General features: G+C 37.7%; 1 protein-coding gene across 9 annotated transcripts in view; it reads left to right on the top strand.

Moving 5' to 3' along the window:
• Nucleotides 1-18449, top strand: part of LOC148022629 (uroporphyrinogen-III synthase, chloroplastic-like) — a 120701-nt gene that overhangs the window by 41230 nt on the left and 61022 nt on the right. For 2 of the 9 annotated variants that reach the window (XR_015693516.1, XR_015693515.1), the window contains exons 1-2: nt 2143-3035; nt 14849-14915. Coding sequence is in view for 6 of the 9 variants with exons in the window: in XM_087695592.1 (XP_087551718.1) it covers nt 2690-3035; nt 14849-14915 (413 nt within the window). In the remaining 3 variants the exon portion in view is untranslated. Of the gene's footprint in view, nt 1-2142; nt 3036-14848; nt 14916-18449 lie in introns of those variants that run through there. The other 7 variants (XM_087695593.1, XM_087695597.1, XR_015693514.1 and 4 more) reach the window with 6 other exon arrangements.

Genomic DNA, 18449 nt, shown 5'->3' on the forward strand with positions numbered 1-18449 from the left:
AGGAGCCTGTTTGAGACCATAAAGAGCTTAATGCAGTTTGTATACCATGTGCTCTTTCCCTTTAACCACAAACCTTGGAGGTTGTGACACACAAATATCCTCATGCAAATCCCCATTCTAGAATGTTGTCTTAATGTCCAACTGATGTACTTTCCAGCCATAATTTGCAGCCATAGCAATCACACATCTCATCGTACTCATACAAGATGTAGGAGCAAAAGTTTCTTCATAATCTATGCCCTTCTTCTGTGCATAGCCTTTTCCTACCAACCATGCTTTGTACCTGTCAATTGTACCATCAGTCTTGTGTCTGAGTTTAAAAACACATTTTGTGCCAATGGCCTTCTTGCGAGGTGGTAAATCCACAAGATCCCATGTAGAGTTAGTGGCAATAGCGTCTAACTCATCCTGCATGGCCTGCATTCAATGTACATGTTGCTGATCTTCGTCCAAGGGGGTAGGCTCATCATCATCCAATAGTGAGCTCATAAACACATGCTCATCACAATCATGTACTTCCGTAAAATCAATCAAATGTGCCCCCCAATTCATCATTTGCTACATTTCCGATAGCCCTTCTAGTGCGTTGAGGTATAGGAGCATCCATTTTACTCTCCTGGAGAGTCTGTAACAGCCATCTTGGGAGTGTTTTGGCTGCATTTAGAGCAGCCCTTTCATGCTGTACTGCTTCTTCCAATGCATGTGGCAAACCATCATCGATAGCCTGCTGTTCGGGAGCATATGGTGCAGCAATAGCTTGCTGTATTAAGTCTATCCTGCCATTTACAGAAAGCACAAACTCCAAAGTAGGTGGCAAAAGACCCTCAAAGACATCACCAATGTCATGGGTGGTTGGCATTTGAAATTGATCATGTGAAAATGCAACATTTTCAACAAATAGGACATCCCTACTGACAAAGACTTTCTTCGTGCATGGGTCATACAAGCCATAGCCCTTGCTCTCTGAACTGTAGCCAATAAATATGCATTTTACAGCCTGTCATCAAGCTTCCCATGGAGCTCTTTCAGAACATGTGCATAGGCTATGCAAACAAACACCTGAAAGAAGTCTACTTTGGGTTTCTTGCCATGCGAAGCTTCAAACGGTGTGATCGTTTTCAGTGCCTTAGTGGGTGCATGATTCACTACATGATTTGCACACTGAAGGCCTTCTAGCCAAAATTTATGAGGTAGCCCCTTGCTTTTTAGCATACAATGAGTCATCTCCATAAGAGTCCGATTCTTCCTTTAAGCAACACCATTTTGCTGAGGAGTCATTCTAAGAGTCGCTTGATGCGTAATGCCATGATCAAGCAAATATGTCTCAAAAGCACGAGATATGTACTCCCCCCCTTTATCTGTGCGAAGTGTCTGCACTTTTAAGTCAGTTTTAGCTTGAAGCTTTGCAACAAGATGTTTGAAATGCATGAACACATCGGATTTTGCCTTCAGCCCATACATCCATGTACACCGAGAGTAGTCATCAATAAATGTAACAAAGTACTGATGACCTCCAAGTGCACGTGTCCTCATGGGACCATAAACATCAGAGTGAATGAGCTGCATTTTTCGGACAGCACGCACTGCACCATTCTTTTTGAAGGCAAACCTATGCATCTTGCCCAAAATACATCCCTCACATGCATGAGGAGGTGGAATCTCCATTGGAGGCAATGCATCTACCATATGACACCTTTGAAGGGTCATCAAACTCCCAAAGCTCATGTGTCCACAACGGGCATGGCATAGCTCCGCATTTTGCATAGCGGGCAAAAGAGTAGTGACTGCTAAAGCATCATGAGACTGCCTGTCATATGTATCCAACAAAAATAGACCCTTATGCAGGGTGCGGGACAGCCTAAGTGCATTGTTCATCTCTCTGTCTCTAACAATGCATTTGTCATCCTCAAAGATGACTTGAAAGCCATGTTTATTAAAAGTAGAGATAGACAACAAGTTCTTTGTAATGCCAGATACAAACAAGACGTCTAGAAGCATGGAATCACAACCATTTGCAGCAGCACTAGTGACTGTCCCAATGCCACATACATCATAACTGTTGCTATTCTCACATTTAACACGCTTCCCAGTAGGGGCTGAATGCAAAGAGGTAAACAAGCACTTCCCATTGAAGAATCATAATTGCATGTGAGAAATGCATAGTCCTCCTCTACAAAGTCGGCTGAAGTATCATCATTAGTAGATTTGCTTGCTGATGTTTCTTGGACAGCCAAACTGGAGTTCTTTTTCTTCTCTTTGGCCAATCTCTTTCTGCATTCATCGATAGAGTGACCGGGCTTCTTGCAATAATGGCATTTCCCCTTCTGTTTAGTCTTTTCTGTGTCTTGGTTATCCTTATTTGATGGTTGTCCAGCATCACCCTTTTGCTGATTTTTTACATTTTGCTTGACTTTTCCTTTGCCTTTGAACTTGGAAAGCATAGCCACATGACTTGAACGCAATGCCACATTCTTTCGAGTCTTTTCCTCTTACAGCAAGAGGCCTTCCAACTCCACAAATGTAAGGGGTTGCTGCCCCCTCTCAAAGACAACATCAAAGAGGTGTGGAAACCAAGATATGACTCTGGAAGACTCTGTAAGAGAGTTACGTGTGATGTTTTCCAATTCAGCATCCTGAATGACTTGATCAACATTGATATAGTATCATTTCATACGAGAGAAGATCTTGGATGAGACTATTGATGCGGTATATTGCAAGACGGAGGATAACTTTGGCAGAGTTGTTTATGAAGGCTCTTCCTGAGGCCATTGTTCGACAGCACTCTAGTCCAGGCAATCAGGCAAGTGCCACGTGGCATAGGCAAAAGTCAAAGTTTATTATTATTTCTTTATTATGTATTTATTGCAGGCGGACTGTTTTGCTACAGTCTGCCAATTTTTTGCTGACCGACCTACATTATTTTATTGTGTTCCTTTGGCCTATTTATAAGCTGGCTGCTTGGGGTCACACATCGATTGATACTTGGCGTGTGCAACGGAGAGAGCTCTGGCATATACCTTTGACCCATTGTACAGGTCTGATCCCTTTATTCACCATTCATTCATTGCATAATTCTGCATTCTACTGCCTCTTTCTCTCCCTCTTCTCTTCGTGTCCATTTTCTTTCAGTCCAGTTATATGTTTCCACATTCGCTGCACTCTGACACATCTACATATTGGTAGATGCACAATTAGGCTAAACATATGTTAAAAATATATATTTGTCTGCTTATGAAGCATCAAAGTGTTTGAATGTAAAACGTAGATCTTTCTATGCATGATTTGATAAGAAAAGAGTAATCAAGCACATTGCACATCTTCCGAGCATGGTTTTTTGATAGATACACTAGTCCACCACAAAAATTTAACAAAAGGAAGTACATTTATGGAAATAGTGGACAGTTTGAGGAGTGGAAGGGGGTGTAGGATGTGATTGTGGCCCTCATGGATATTTTCATAATACTACAACTTCAATGTTGATTTAGACTCTATGAAGTTCGAGAAGATTGGTTTGTAGACTTGTTATTAATGTTTTATCACAATTAATTTGTACAATGAACACTAAAAATATTATATCCTATTTAGATATAGTGGCTGTGATTCATTAGTTCTTCTCATGGTGCTATGGTTTTACATGATTTATTCATCTTTACGTGTTTGACGGAGTTTATGCTCTCTTTGATCATTAGAGAAGAGTTTTAATTATAGTATTTGTGCATATAGGCACCATACAAGCCAAAGAGTAAAAGAGAGCTTTCTCCATGGAGAAGAAAGCTAATAATGATGCAAAAGCTAGATATGGATAAGAAAAAGAGGACATTATTTAAATTTTGTATCTTTTCACCATGAGCTAAGAGAAAGATGCGTTGATCAAGCATCCTATTTTGCTATTCTTCACAATCTTTCTTATTACCTTGAGCAAAAGAGAACTTGGGAAGCATGTCACCATCATTAAGAGATGTTAATGTAATTTTTAATGACATTCGTCGCTTGTGTTGCTTCAATTTGCAACTTTGTTAGTTGTGCTCATTAATGTTGAGTGTGCTTTTCCATCTAAGGAGGCCTTCCATCAAGTCTCATAGTGATTTAATGAACCAACAACGAGACATGGTCAATGGAAGGTGGATTGGTATTGTTAGAGCAAAGTAGCTCAACAAAGCGGAGTTCAAGGATCATGCATTTCTGCAAGTGTTCCACAATCTTGGCTAGCTTTTTGTCGCCTATGTTACTCAAATCCTACTCTATCATGCTCTCCTCTCCTACTTTGTCTTATTCCAAGCATGCAAGAAAGAAAGAAAGAAAGGTCAAGAGAGCAATCAAAGACTCATTGATGCTTCAAACAAAGAGAATACTCCGGATGGATTGGAGGATGCTTCCATGGTCTTCTTGATCCTTGATGTCTAATAAGGTGGAAAGGAAGAAAAAAGGTGATGGTAACGAGCTGAGCTCATGGGCTAGTTAGAAAGCATCAAAGTAAAAGGGGAAGTCTAAGAAGTAAGTGAGAAATGGAAGAAAAAGGAGCTCCATCTACATGAATAATTAATTTAGTTAAGCAAGAGTTTCTAAATCAAATTAGTATGAATCTTACAATCCATGGAAGAAAGTTTAGTGTAAATATTTTGCAACTCTTAGAACTCCATTGCTAATGTAAAATGTTGTAAGCATGCCATATAAGTCAATGTGAAGAGCTAGGAGTTGTATTGGACAATCAAAAGACCAAAAGCTAGATGGAAGGGTAGAAGCTCAAAGTGGAAGCCTTGAACAAAAACCCTATGTATTAAAAGTTAAAATAAAAGAGAGAGATCATTCTTATATGTGAACTTGTGGAGCTCTATTTCTCTCGCTTTTTTTTTTTAATGGACTATTCTCCTTGTCCATTACTTGAGCTTGATTAAGATTGAGATTGAGAGTTTGTGAGCGTGTTCTTAGGCTTGAGAGAGTAAGAGTTTCTTCTCTTTTGCCCTCTTGAGGGTTTTTTTTTGTTTTTTTTTTCTCTTGCTTGCTCATGGGTATGGGAGCATGGATCAATGATGAACCACACATGCCTACAAGCTAAGGTGGAGTCTCTACTTGATGCAAATACCAAAGGCCAAATGCTATATTTGAAGCATGGATACTAAACCAAACTTGTGTAAAAAGTACAAAATGAAAAGAAATCACTTGTATGTGTTACGGAGCTTGCTCTTCCTTTCTTTTTCTCCATTCTCCATTGGAGAAGCTCTCACTCCTTGAAGCTCAAGTCAGCCTCAATCTCACTTAGGCTGAAGCAATGGAGAATGGAGAAAAAGAAAGGAAGAGCAAGCTCCGTAAGTTTGCACACATACAAGTGATTTCTTTTTTTCATTTTGTACTTTTTACACAAGTTTGGTTTAGTATCCATGCTTCGATCTAGCATTTGGCCTTTGATTTTTCTATTGCATCGTAGAGACTCCACCTTAGCCTTTGTGGCATGTGTGGGATTTTAAAATTTGCACAAAAGTGAGTGAGACACTTGGATTTTGCAATGGATGAGTTCTATGGGTTGTGGGATATTTGTAGAATCAAACTGATTTGGCTTGGTTCCTCTTGTCTTATAGAATCAAATATGGGTGTTAAGCTAGGTCTCATTGCTTCCATTTTTCCCTTGCTGCTTTGGCTTTGTCATTTACTTGTGGTACTTTTTAAGTGGCCTATGAGCTTATTTATTACCATCAACAAGATTTTTGTAACTAGCAACTTTTTAGTCAAATTCAAAATTGATTAAGGGATAAGTAATCAATGTCTAATTAATCATAATTTAGTTGCTCACTAGACCAAGCTTAAGCATCAAGCTTGCTTTACCACTTAAGTAAGTTGTCTTCCTTATAAAATACTAATAAGCACCATAGCACTTACCTATGCTTATGTGAGTATTATAAAAGAAAAGAGAGTGCAACTCTCAATATTAATCCAACAAGGAAATAAGTATGTGAATAAACACAAAATTACACTCAAATTAGTTAAATGCAAATGATTCACAAAAAGGGCACTCAAACACATTGGAACTTGCATTATAAAACTATAGTGTAACAATATGAAAATGTAGTCACATGGCTCAAAAAGCACTAATAAAAATGAAAAGATGTTGGCACATGTTAGCCTGTTAGCTTGTAGATGACTTGTGGTTAAATACATGTTGCTTATATTATTGGGAGTAGGAAAAAAATATAATACTCGAATCTCTTGTGGCATGTGTCACTAATGCCAACTTATGGCCATTGGACTTAACATCCTTTGCATCTTACATTGTGATTGAATTTAGATGTGGGGTGTTGGTACCTAGCAGTGAAAATTTGAGGGTTTGTGACCATTAGCCATGACCCAAAATAAATAGATGGTCAATTGGTGAGCTCGAGTTGCCAAAAATTGCAATTTGTGCTAGCAGTTAGACCTAGTCCAAAACATAGGAAAACAAGTAAGCTTGGTGGGTTTCATACACAATTTCCAAGCATAGCACAATCCTAAAACATTAGGATGTTTGAATGACAAGAATATAGCACTACTTAAAAAGCATGGTTTTTTGAACTTCAACATTTGGTAATATATTTGAAGAGTAATACGTAGCAAAATAAGAAAAGGGACCCAGTCTAGTGTCCACATGCTCTCTCTCTCAATACTGTGAATATGTAAGTTTAAGCATATGAATATGGTGTGAGACACCCTTCTTTTACATGCAAAGAGATGGGACAATCTATAATAAGCAAGTTCGTCAACACTCAGATAGTAACAAAATGATTGTGAATTAGCTATGATGCATTGGCAAACTTGTGTAATAACTACTTTTAATAGCTATTATACTCAAGCCTCTCCAAGTGCCTTTTGAGTAGTCAATAATTTTTGCAAATATATTCTATTTTGCATTTTTACATTTCTACAAAAAAACCATTCTATGAAATTGTACCATTTGCTCACTCATCATGCTTAAATGACATATAAATTGAAAGATTTATACCGTGCATTTAAACACACTTACGCTTTACAAATATTATGGATACATGGGAAGATTATCAAGCCTATACTTTTGCTTGTGGAGAGGAGTAGATGTGGCTATATATATACATTTTTTATATTAAATTTTATGTTTGCTTTCATCTCAAGAAAAAAATTGAAGCTTAGGTCGTATCATCCTCTTACAATCACTATACATGATATTTAAGAATACTAGCCCTTGTATCCAGTGAAGATGCATACACACAAACTGCTCCTTATAGAACAAATTAAACTCTATTTTTTCGATGAACACACTAGGGATTCTCGCTTTGAAGTAACAAGCTGGTTGAATGATATATATGTTTAACTACGCTATGGACACATACAAGGTGATATTATTTTTGGTTGGTGAAAAGGATAGCAATCTTGAGGTGTTGTTGAAACCTTCAATGTAGATTGTGTGACTATTTTCTTTTTACATCTCTTGTATTGAAAATTGTTGAGATAGTATTGCTTAGATTGAAATTTTGTTTGCATTGACATCTTATTTTTTAAGTAAATTTTTTGTATTAACACGTCTTAAACAGTATGTCATGTACAACTAATCTTTGATAAATATCTAATCAATATATACTTCTATCTATATAGTCATCTACATGGTATCTAGAATTAAAAATGTTTGGCTATTCTTAAATTTTGCCATTGCGATCTATCTTTGGTAAAGGTCTTTCGAGTCATATCAACTCTTTTTATTTCCATCTAAATCCTAATTGGATTAAAGAATGCTACAATTAGTGCTAATCTTGAGTGAGAAAACCCTTTGCTACTCTGATTAAGCATTGTCAATTGGTTAAAAGTATCTCACATTTTTCTAAGTACCTTTAGGTTACCATTACCAAATTTCAGGCTTAGGTGATAAACATTGATCGTCTCATTAAGGAGGACAAAATGAATTTGTTTGATTGGCAAAATTCCTCTTAAGGCTATATTGTGAATTGTTTTCTCATATGTAGGAATATGCTTTTATGAAGAAAGTCATTGTTATAAGAAATCGCTAGATTTTGATATGATTTCTCACATTGATGGTATTGAAAGGAATACATTCGTCCTTATGGACTTTACTAAAGACAAATCAAAATTCTTAAGCATCTCATAGGAGACTTTAATGGGTCAAGAAACGAGATTAGAAGCCTTGGTCTTATTTCTTTATTAATTTAAGTGTTTCCCATGAGGTGTTTAAGAATTTTGCTTCCTCTTTAGTAAAGTCTATAGAGACGGATGCTGTTCTTTTAGTACTACTAGTGGGAGATAACGTGTTCTTTTAGTACCACTAGTGGGATTTCTTAGGATATGGCTTCTTTTTTCTTAAAATATATATTTACTTGTGAAAAGAGATTCCTAAGTATTACCTTCAAAGAATGCTACAAATTAGCTGCATCCCTTTATTACTCCTTAATGAGGTAGTCAAAATTTTCTATTAGAGCCTTAGGTTTGGCAAATGTAATGTTTAAATTATTGAGGGAATGTGATATATTTTGGATCAACATGTGGTATCCAGTTTGTGTAGAAGAAGTTTTTTATACTCAAGATTATCAAGATTAACATCCTCATAATCAAATGTTGAGTCTTTGTTTGTGGCCCATGCTAAAGCCCCCTGGTTGTGATCATGGTCGTTGTTGTGCCTTGAAATATCATCTTGAGGGCTTCTCTCCATATCTCTTGGGCTCTAGAACTATGCCATAGGCAATGCCTTTGTGTCTCCTTTGGCTCACTACATCCAACATATGTCACTAGGTCCCTATGTATCCAAGACAAGTGCCAATTGCTATTAGCTTCTATGAGCTAATAGCCATTAGAAAGGGTGATATCTTCCTAGGCCTAAAATTGCAATGTAGCCTCCTCCAAAAATTTCATAAGAAATAAGTTGTGATGCCGTCTTTGTGCCAATGGGAGATGGCTGCTAGTTCTCTGATCCTCCTCATCTAAATCCTTCTCCCTAGTGAAAGCAGCCTTCCCTCTTGGAAAGGGTAGTAGATGACCTGATTAACCACAAATTATATCATGCAATAAATACATAAATGTGAAAATGCAAACGTTACCACATAATCTTGGACATCTGAAACTCAGTTCATCCCAAAACTCATGTGGCTTGCGATATTTCTTTAACTTGTTTTGAATCTGTAGTATACTGAGATTTAGATTGGTCTCTCTAAATTCCAATACTTTGGGCTGTCATCAATGATCAGCAACATTAAAATCCAATTTGCCCTTTGATTCTAACATAATTTGGGCACAAATTGAATTGAAAATAATTGCATGTGGGTCAACTTCAATGCGGATGTACAATCGCTATCAGATCTGCTGTAATTGCTTTTCAATTCCAGCAGGTGCTCTGATCTTTGGGCTTTTGTTTAACGGGCAAGTTTCTCGAAGTGGCTGAGAATTAGGATTTCAGTAGCAAAAATCATTGCTGCTCTTCACTAGGGCCTGGAATATGCTGAGAAATGCTGAGGGAATATCAGAGAATAAGAGAGAAAATCTGGTAGAGAGAGAATCTTGTGAACGGTACATTTACACACTTATGCTTTACAAATATTATGGATGCAAGGAAAGATTATCAAGCCTATACTTCTGGCTTTGGAGAGTGGTAGATGTAACTACATATGTTCATTATTTATATTAAATTTTTGTGCTTGTTCCTGTCTCAAGAAAAGAATTAAAGTCCGTGTCGTATTATCCTTTTACAATCACTATATTTGATATTCAAGAATATTTCCTCTTATATCCAATGAAGATGTTAGCCTTCATGAGCCTCAAATATCACCTCTACATAGATATGTATGTGTGTCCGCACACCCAAACCATTCTGTATATAACGAATTAAACTCTAATTTTCCAATGAACACACAAAGGATTCTTGCTTTGAGGTAACAAGCTGGTTGAACATTTACATATGTTTAACTACATTATGGACACACAAGGTAATATTATTTGTGGTTGGTGAAAAGGATAGCCATCCTGAGGTGCTGTTGGCACTTGCAACAGAGGTTAGAATTATTAGATTTTACTAATGTTCTACTTGCTCAATTTGCAAGTCACATGCATCTCTTTTGTTTTGAAACAATGCTATTAGTTTGGCTAAGAAGTGCATAATTATGCAACTATTTTCTTTCTATATCTCTTGTATCGAAAATTGTTGAAATAGTATTGCTTAGGTTGAAATTCTGTTTACATTGATATCTCATTTTTCATGCAAAATTTTTGTATTGACATATATTGAAGAGTATGTCATGTATAACTTTCCTCTATTAGATATCTGATAAGTATATGCTGCTGTCTATAGAGTCCTTTACATGGCATCCAGAATTAATAATGCTTGGCTATGCTTAACCTTTGCCACTGCTGTCTATCTTTGTATAAGGTCTCTTGAGCTTTATCATGACTTTTGATTTCCATCAAACCTTAATCATACTGAAAAATGCTATAATTAATGCTAATCTTGAGTGAGAAAAGTTTTTCTACTCTAATTGATCATCACTAGTTGGTTAAAAGTATCTCATATTTCCCTAAGTAACTTGAGGTTATGAATACTAAAGTTAAGGCTTAGGTGATAAACATCGATTATCTCATTAAGGAGGATGAAATGAATTTGTTTGATTGGCAAAATTATTCTAAGATCATATTGAGAATTTTCTTTGCACACGTAGGGATATCCTTTCATAAAGAAAGTCATTGTTCTAAAAAATATCTAGATTTTGGCATGACATCTTGTATTGATGGAATTGAAAGGAAGGCATTTGTCCTTGTGGACTTGACTAACGAGAAAGCAAAATTCTTGACCATCTCATAGGAGACCCTAAGTGGTGAAGAAATAGGCGAGGAGGCTTGTCTTATTCCTTGGCCCATTTGAGCATCTTCCATGAGGCATTTAAGAATTATGTTTCCTCTTCAGTAAAGTCTATAGGGATGAGTGCCATCCTTTCAATACCTTCAATCAAAGATAATTGTCAAAATTTAGGGATTTCTTAGCACATGGATTTTTTCCCTTAAAGGATATCCCTACATGTGAAAAGGGATTTCTCGGTATGGCCCTAGAAAAATGCTACCAAATGGACAAATCCCTTTATTATTCCTTACACAAGTAATTGAGATTTGCCATGAGGGCCTTAAGTTTGGCAATGGTGACTTTCAAATTATTAAGGGAATGTGATGTATTTTGGACCAATGAGTGGTATCTAGTTGGAGTAATTGAAGCTTTTTACATATAGGATTAGCATGGATGCCAATATTCTCTAGTTTAATTAGAATATTGATAGAAAATAGAAGAGTTGATGCATCTTAAGAAACCTTATACAAATATAGACGGTGCTGATAGAGGTCTACCATTTCCAAGTAATGGAGGTTTATCATTGCCAAGCATCATTAATTGTGGATGTGACTTGATTTATCACAATTTGCAACAAGCAATAAATACACAAATCTGAAAATGCAAACTTTACCACTTAATCTTGGACATTTGACACCTGATTGGCCCCAAAACTAGTGCCAGTTATAGTATTTCTTTAGCTTGTATTGCTATGAATGTGTAGTACATTGAGATGTAGATTGATCTCTCTACAAATGCCATTAGTTTGGGTTGTCACCAATGGCCAGCCGCATCAAGATCCAATTTGCCCCTTGACTCTAACACAAATTGGGTACAAATTGAAATCAAGAACACTTGCATGTAGGACAACTTCAGCTTCAACTTCAATGTGGATGCACAATCTCTCGCAGATTTTTTGTAATTGCTAAAATTCCAGTAGCTGCTTTGATACTTGGGCTTTTGTTCAACGGGCAAGTTCCCCGAGGTAGCTGTGAAACCCTAATTGCTATTGGGTTTCAACAACAAAAATCATCGCTATTATTTACCAAGGGTTGGATTATGTTGAGAATTGGTGAGGGAATATCAAATAATGAGAGAGAAATGAGTTGGAGAGAGTATTTTGAACAATAACTTTGATGACAATTTTGATTGTGCCAACAACTTTAAGAAGGGTTAAAACCCTAATTGGATTGACATGCTGTCCTCTTCCATTGCTGCCTCTCACTGAAGCAGAGAAGGAAATCTATTGCCCTTGTCTTCTTGCACTGTGCGATTAGTTGCCGCATGTCTCAAAGCTAATCCGATATCTTGTGTCTTCTTCCTCAACCTTTGAATGTGTACCTCCACACTCAACTAGGCCCAAACAGCCCACCTTGAGCTTGCATGGGCAAGTTTGCCAAGTGGCATCCTTGTTAAAGCAATTTACAACATTGATTAATTCAAGTTTTGAATTAATTTTTTTGAAAATTAATTAGTTATCCATTCGACCTTGCCCATTAATTGACTGTTGTCCATTAACATTTAATGTGCTAACCCTTTTGGAACCTTAAGTTGTGCCAAACATTAAATGACCTTAGACTAGTTTTATATAAATAATTTATGTCGAGCCCTTTTGTCACCACAGGACATTTGAAAGGCCTAAATGGACACCGGGCACCCATAAGTGTCTATCTAGGATACCTCATTACAACTTTTGCCTCTGACATCCACTAACATCTTGGGGTCTAGGCCTATCATTGTGACTTAATTGACTTGCACAACACATGTGCCTCACATTTAATGTCCTAGGCTCAAACTAAGACTAGGTACCCATAAGTACTTCTCTAGGCTCAAACTAAGACTAGGTACCCATAAGTACTTCTCTAGTGTAACTCATTACAACTTTTGTCTTTGACACATGCTAACATCTTGGGGCTTGGGCTTGTCATAGTGACTTAACCAACTTGCACAACATGTGTACCTTAGATTTGCACATTTGATTTATAACTAAAAAAAAAAGCTAAGCAAAGCATTAACATACATGGCCTTGTGATACCTAGCCTAGTTTGTAGCCAAAAAAGGCCATGTTGCATGGCCTATCAAGGAATGGGTCCCTTTACACACACTCTCTTGGATCCCATTGTAATTTTTGAAGGGGTAACAAGTGTGTGAATTTGTTTGCCACTCAAGAGGTACTTCTTGTAGCTCTTGAAATGCTAAAGAGTTTCCCATTGATGTAACTTGTACAGAGACTCTTAGAGGATAGAATAGTCCTTTGCTCAATATTGTAGTCTGACTCTGATCTCAAATAGTGATGGAAGAGAAGATGCTACCTCCTCTTCTCTTTGACTATAGTTAGTGCTATAGATCTTGAGGCTCTGATAATAGTAGTTGCAAATTTGACCTCAAAGCTACTCCCCAAGCCTTTGGTCCTAATCTCTTGAAAAATCTAGTGAATATTGGGGTGCCATGGTCCTCCATGTGTGGGTGTGATAGATTGAAGCTTGCCTATGAGAAGCTTCTTCCAATGCTCCTTAGTTGGAGGTAGACCTGTGTAGAACTAGCTCAACTAGTAATGCTTTTCTTGGGCTCTTTGAGTCTAGATCTTGGCTCTATGATGACACGCCAAGCCCTCTTCTTTGTAGTTGGGGGCTAGGCGAGAACCATGCTGGCTACCACCATTGTTCTTGCTAATGAAAGCCTTGACCAACTCCAATAAAGGAGCTTTTGTGTCTGATGCTTAGAAGAAGAGGTGCCAATTGTTGCTTGTAAGTAACGACAATGCCTATATGATGTGCAAGATATCTTGGTCTGACCCAAATGCCTTGTGTGGTTGCCATCTTGGTTGCCGAGAGTTGCATGTCCAAAATCAAGGACTTGTGCTCCTAAAGTTACTGTCATCCCTGTCTAGATAAATTGCTGAGTTGTCAGTCAACTCCGTGTTAAGAAGCTCCTCAAACTCAAGGATGGGTAACCTGATGTCTTTGATACATGTGGATCTATCAACTCAAGAAGGCGTTCATGGCCTCTACAACAAATAGGAACAAGAAGGGGGCTAGTGATCCACTGTGTCTCACAAATCTTTGGATGCTAAATCTCCCTCCTCTAGTCCCACCAGTCATAACCTAGTGATGTGCTGAAATGAAGTGCTTGTGACAGTGCACAATGTTTTCTAGATAGTGAATGAGGAAGATAAGGTTTAGAACATACTTGTTTTGGAGGCTATGTTGATATCTATGAATTATCACAACTATTACTTGCAAATGTTTCTCTTTTTCCCATAAAGAACAATTGATATCTAATAAAAGAAGACTATCTACTCAATTATTTAGCTACTAGATATTTGAGTGCTTCCATGCTTGATTGACTGATTGAGACCATATTCTATCCATCAAGCAGATTGTGTATACTAGCCTAGCTATGTGTATGGCTAGTGGACTAGAGTTCTTCTGTTTTTCTTGAAAAATCATAACACTGTTAATGTCTTAGAGTCATCTGTTGGATGAAATACATTGGCATCTTTTTACAAATCCATCCGGAGCTGATTACCCTTCATCTTATGGGCAGGAAAACTAACCATAGATACATTTATTATATTCTCCATATACTTTTTTTGATTAATTCCTTGAACAACAATCAAGCCTTTTTTAGTTTAGCTACATGTGCCTTATTATGAATGTGGTGATACACATACATGTACATGATGGAGCACTTCTACACGTTATAGCCTTCCCTAGTTGATGCATGAATTCTAATTTAACGAGCATGTTGCACCAAAAGCAATTATTTTCAAATTGATTTTGCATGTACTTTTTGAAGCTCTTCTTCTTAATATTTGTCATAAAATCTTCCTTTTGTTGATTTCTCATTTTGTTCACATTGTAATAAAAAATAGGCTAGTATCTTTTAGTTTTGACTTAGGTTTGCACAATGCTTTTAGTAACTAATAGAAAGAAATCACAAAGTATAGTATCTTTTAGTTTGTTCATGTATTTACAAGTGGTAAGTGTCATTGTTGCTATATGTATGCTTACAATCATAACTTTTCTAGTGCAGAGCTTGTTTTTGAGTGGATTGTCTTAACATCACCAGAGGCAGCCTCAATATTTCTAGAAGGTTGGAAGTAAGCTCAAAATTACATTTGATCATGCTGATATTTGTGCATTAAGTAGTTAAACTATTCATTGTGTTTCTTTGAAACATAATGAACGGTAGGGCAAGCTAGCAAGTGACAACCATAGATATGTAAAATGTTTTGAAATTTCAGTCTTTTTTTTTTTACTCATAAAAATCCATGTCCAATTATGTTTACTCAAACTCAAAGAAGTATAAGAGCTCAACAATGTATTCGGAGCTAAAAAACTACATTGAAAGATGTTCAGCCCCTCTCAAGTCTGTTTGGAAGAGATGTGAGTAAAGCTATAAAGTGGGGTTATAGGGCCATGAGGGATTGCCATTTTGAAATATGAAGGACAAGCCATGGTGACCCCAATTATATTTACTCAAAGTCAAAGAAGTATAAGAGTTCAACAACATAGTCAAAGCTAAATAGTTACATTGGAAGATGTCCAACACCTCTCAGGGCTGTTTGGAAGGTATGTGAGAGTGAAGCTACAAAGTAAGGATATAGTGCCATGAGGGATGGCCATTCTGTAATGCGAAGTATAAGATATTGTGAACCCAAGTGTGGAGAAATGGAATGGTTGTTGTAACCTTGTCTATGTGGTAGATGTTACCCTAGAGTTGCTCCATCAAGCAGTAGTGAGTGGGGATGATGGAAGACCATAGATTCTCTATGGGAGTGTAGATTGTATGAAACTCTTTGCTGACATCCTACTTACAACATGTCTTCTAGATATGCCATCCTATAAGACCCCTTATAAGCTCTCAATCTCACCCCATACAAGCTCTTAACCTTTGATCTCAATTTTGAGGGTTCTAGTACGTGTCATACTTTTTTTTTCTTTTGGGGGGGGGGGGGTCTCTAGGCCTAACAAGGCATAGGATCTAGTCTTCATGATAAAAGATAGTGACTTGTATATTTGCCTCATAGAGTAGGTCCCTGCCTTGGCTAACATCCTAATTTGATAGCAAGTAGAAAGTGCCTTATGTGACACATTGTAGGCTTGCTTTGCCCATGACAAAATTTGGCATGGGCCACCTTACAATACTAAAGGTAGTGCTTTGGGGTTCCAAACATTGGTATATGCAACCTTGATATGTGTTAGAATTTGCCGATTCTATGGGCAACGCCCAATGTAATGTGTGTGGTGTGGACACTTATTGAAGTGTCAATGTAAGGTGTGTACATCTAGTGTCTTAGAAACTTAAAGCAGTGACACTAGGCTCTAGAGTAAAATAAACCTAACTCTAGTTAGTTAGTGAAAGGCTGGTTAGGTCAACCCTTGACCTAAACATAAGTTGTACTTTCACTCTATCTTTCATTCTAGCAAGTACGCTCTTCTCTTTTTGCTTCAGCTCACTCTCTTGCTGTCATTGTCTCTCCTCTCTCTCTCTATAGCTGGCTCCCATTTTCCAACATTTGGTATCAGGGCAGCTCGTATGCGCAGATTCTGTTCAGCCACCGTCAGTCGGTGCCATCCTGCCCAAGGTCCTATTGCTGCCAGCTTGGTTCTCAGCTTGTGGAAGAGTTTTCAGCTACTGTGAGGTGCTACTGAAGTGGAGGAGGAGCTGTAGCTGAGCCGTCTCTTGTCTACTCCAGATCTGTCCATCTGCTCCAGATTTGTCAAGTTCAGCCATCAGCTCCAAATCTGTCCATTTGCTCTAGATCTGTCCAGCTCAGTCATCTGCTCCAGATCTGCTGTTTTCAGCTTGCGCACAACCCTGCATGCAATCCAACGCGCAGTCCCACATGCAGCCTGAGGAACTGCTGTTTTGGAAGAGCTGTTGCTGTTTTCAGCTTTGCCTGCCAATTTCTGCAAACCCTAAAAAGTGCAAAAACTCTAATTTTCAGATTTGGGGTTTCTCGAAATTTTTGGAATTTCTAGTCTATTTCAGCAATCTCTTCTCGAATCTCAGCTCGCCCTGTCAAAAATTTTGGGGCTTTTGCTAAATTTTGCTCTTGGAGTTTGAATTGACAACCAATTCGAAGAAATTTCTCAATTTCTTAGACATTGCCACAAAAAATTTTGAGCTTTTGCCCGACTGGAGGCCCTTTGTACAAATTGTTACTAAACCCCTAGACATTGTGCAATTTCTTCCACATTGGCTCAAGAAAATTTGGGGCTTTTCAGCTTTTTGGATTCCGCACGCATCACGAGGCAAATTTCAGCTGCTGTCCACTGCTGCACGCATCCCAAAGCGACATTTCTGCACGAATTTCAGCTATAAGGTATACATTTCTTCAATTTCTTTGAAATTTTAGAAAAAAATTTGGGGCTTTTTCTCGACACGCACTCCAAGGCAAGCAACAAGCAATACATGAACATTTAATTGCTATTACAGTCAGATTGGACAAAGAATTTTGGAAAAATTCAATAAATTTTGGTAAGAATCAGCATTAAGTTGTTGTATTTTTTACTTTTGTGGGCACACATATCGAGGCGGGTGTGGTACAACAATATAGTGCTGTAATTTACTGGTTGAGTGCTGATTTGGGTGGCATTGTGCACACTTTGGCATTTGAATGACAATTTGGCACTTGTTTTTTAAATCCCGTGGGGGATTTTGATACTTTGAGAAGCATGCTCTATACTTAAGCATTAAAGTATTTGGCTGCGATTTTTGTCTATCATTCACAGCATGGCACGTCAAGAGAATATAGATCAGAGCAACATCCTTGGTGTTTTGATGGAGGTTGGGGAAGGTAGAGCTAGCAATGTTTCTACCTTTTTTGGATCTACCTCAATTCCTTCAATTGATACTACATGCCCTAGTAGTGTAACCTTGCTTTCCCCAATGTGACATTTATCCTTATTTAGTTCTCCACGCAACCTAGCTAAGTGAGTAAATCCTTCATCAACCTTGCGTAGATGTATGTTCCTTGAGCTGTAAATACAAAAGTCATCTATAAAAACCCTTATGGACTTACCAAAGTAAGGTTGGAAGACCATATTCATGAATCGTTGAAAGGTTGTTGGGGCATTTGTGAGACAAAAGGGCATGACCCGAAAGGCAAAACAGCCCCATGGTGTGATGAAAGTGGTATTTTTTTGATCCTCCTCTGCAATACGAATCTGGAAGTAGCCAGAGTAGCCATAACACATTGTATACTGCTCATGTCCCGCTACTTCATTCAAGTTTTCATCCTGAAATAGAAGAGAGAAGTGGTCTCTCTTTGTTGCAGCATTTAGTGGCTTGTAATCTATGCATACTTGCCACTTACCATTTTTCTTTGGCCTCACTACTATTGGGGAGACCAATTCTGAATTTTCCACTGGGTATATGAATCTTGTATTCAAGAGTCTCTTCACCTCCGTCAACAGTGCATCCTGTTGCACAACTTCCTGACTTCTCAATCTTTATACTACAGGTTTGCTTCCTTGTTTGAGTTGGATGTGCTGCTTCATTGCACTGACACCTGTAATGTGAGTATAATCAGAAATAAACAATGATGTATGTTTCTTGAGAACATTCACATAACCCTCCCTTTCTTTATTCTTTATATCCTTGGATATCATCTTCTCTAGGCTAGCAT

The sequence above is a fragment of the Lygodium microphyllum genome, chromosome 16 (genome assembly GCF_053477565.2).
Source record: "Lygodium microphyllum isolate KBCC chromosome 16, Lygodium_microphyllum_v1.1.10, whole genome shotgun sequence".
NCBI lineage: Eukaryota > Viridiplantae > Streptophyta > Polypodiopsida > Schizaeales > Lygodiaceae > Lygodium > Lygodium microphyllum.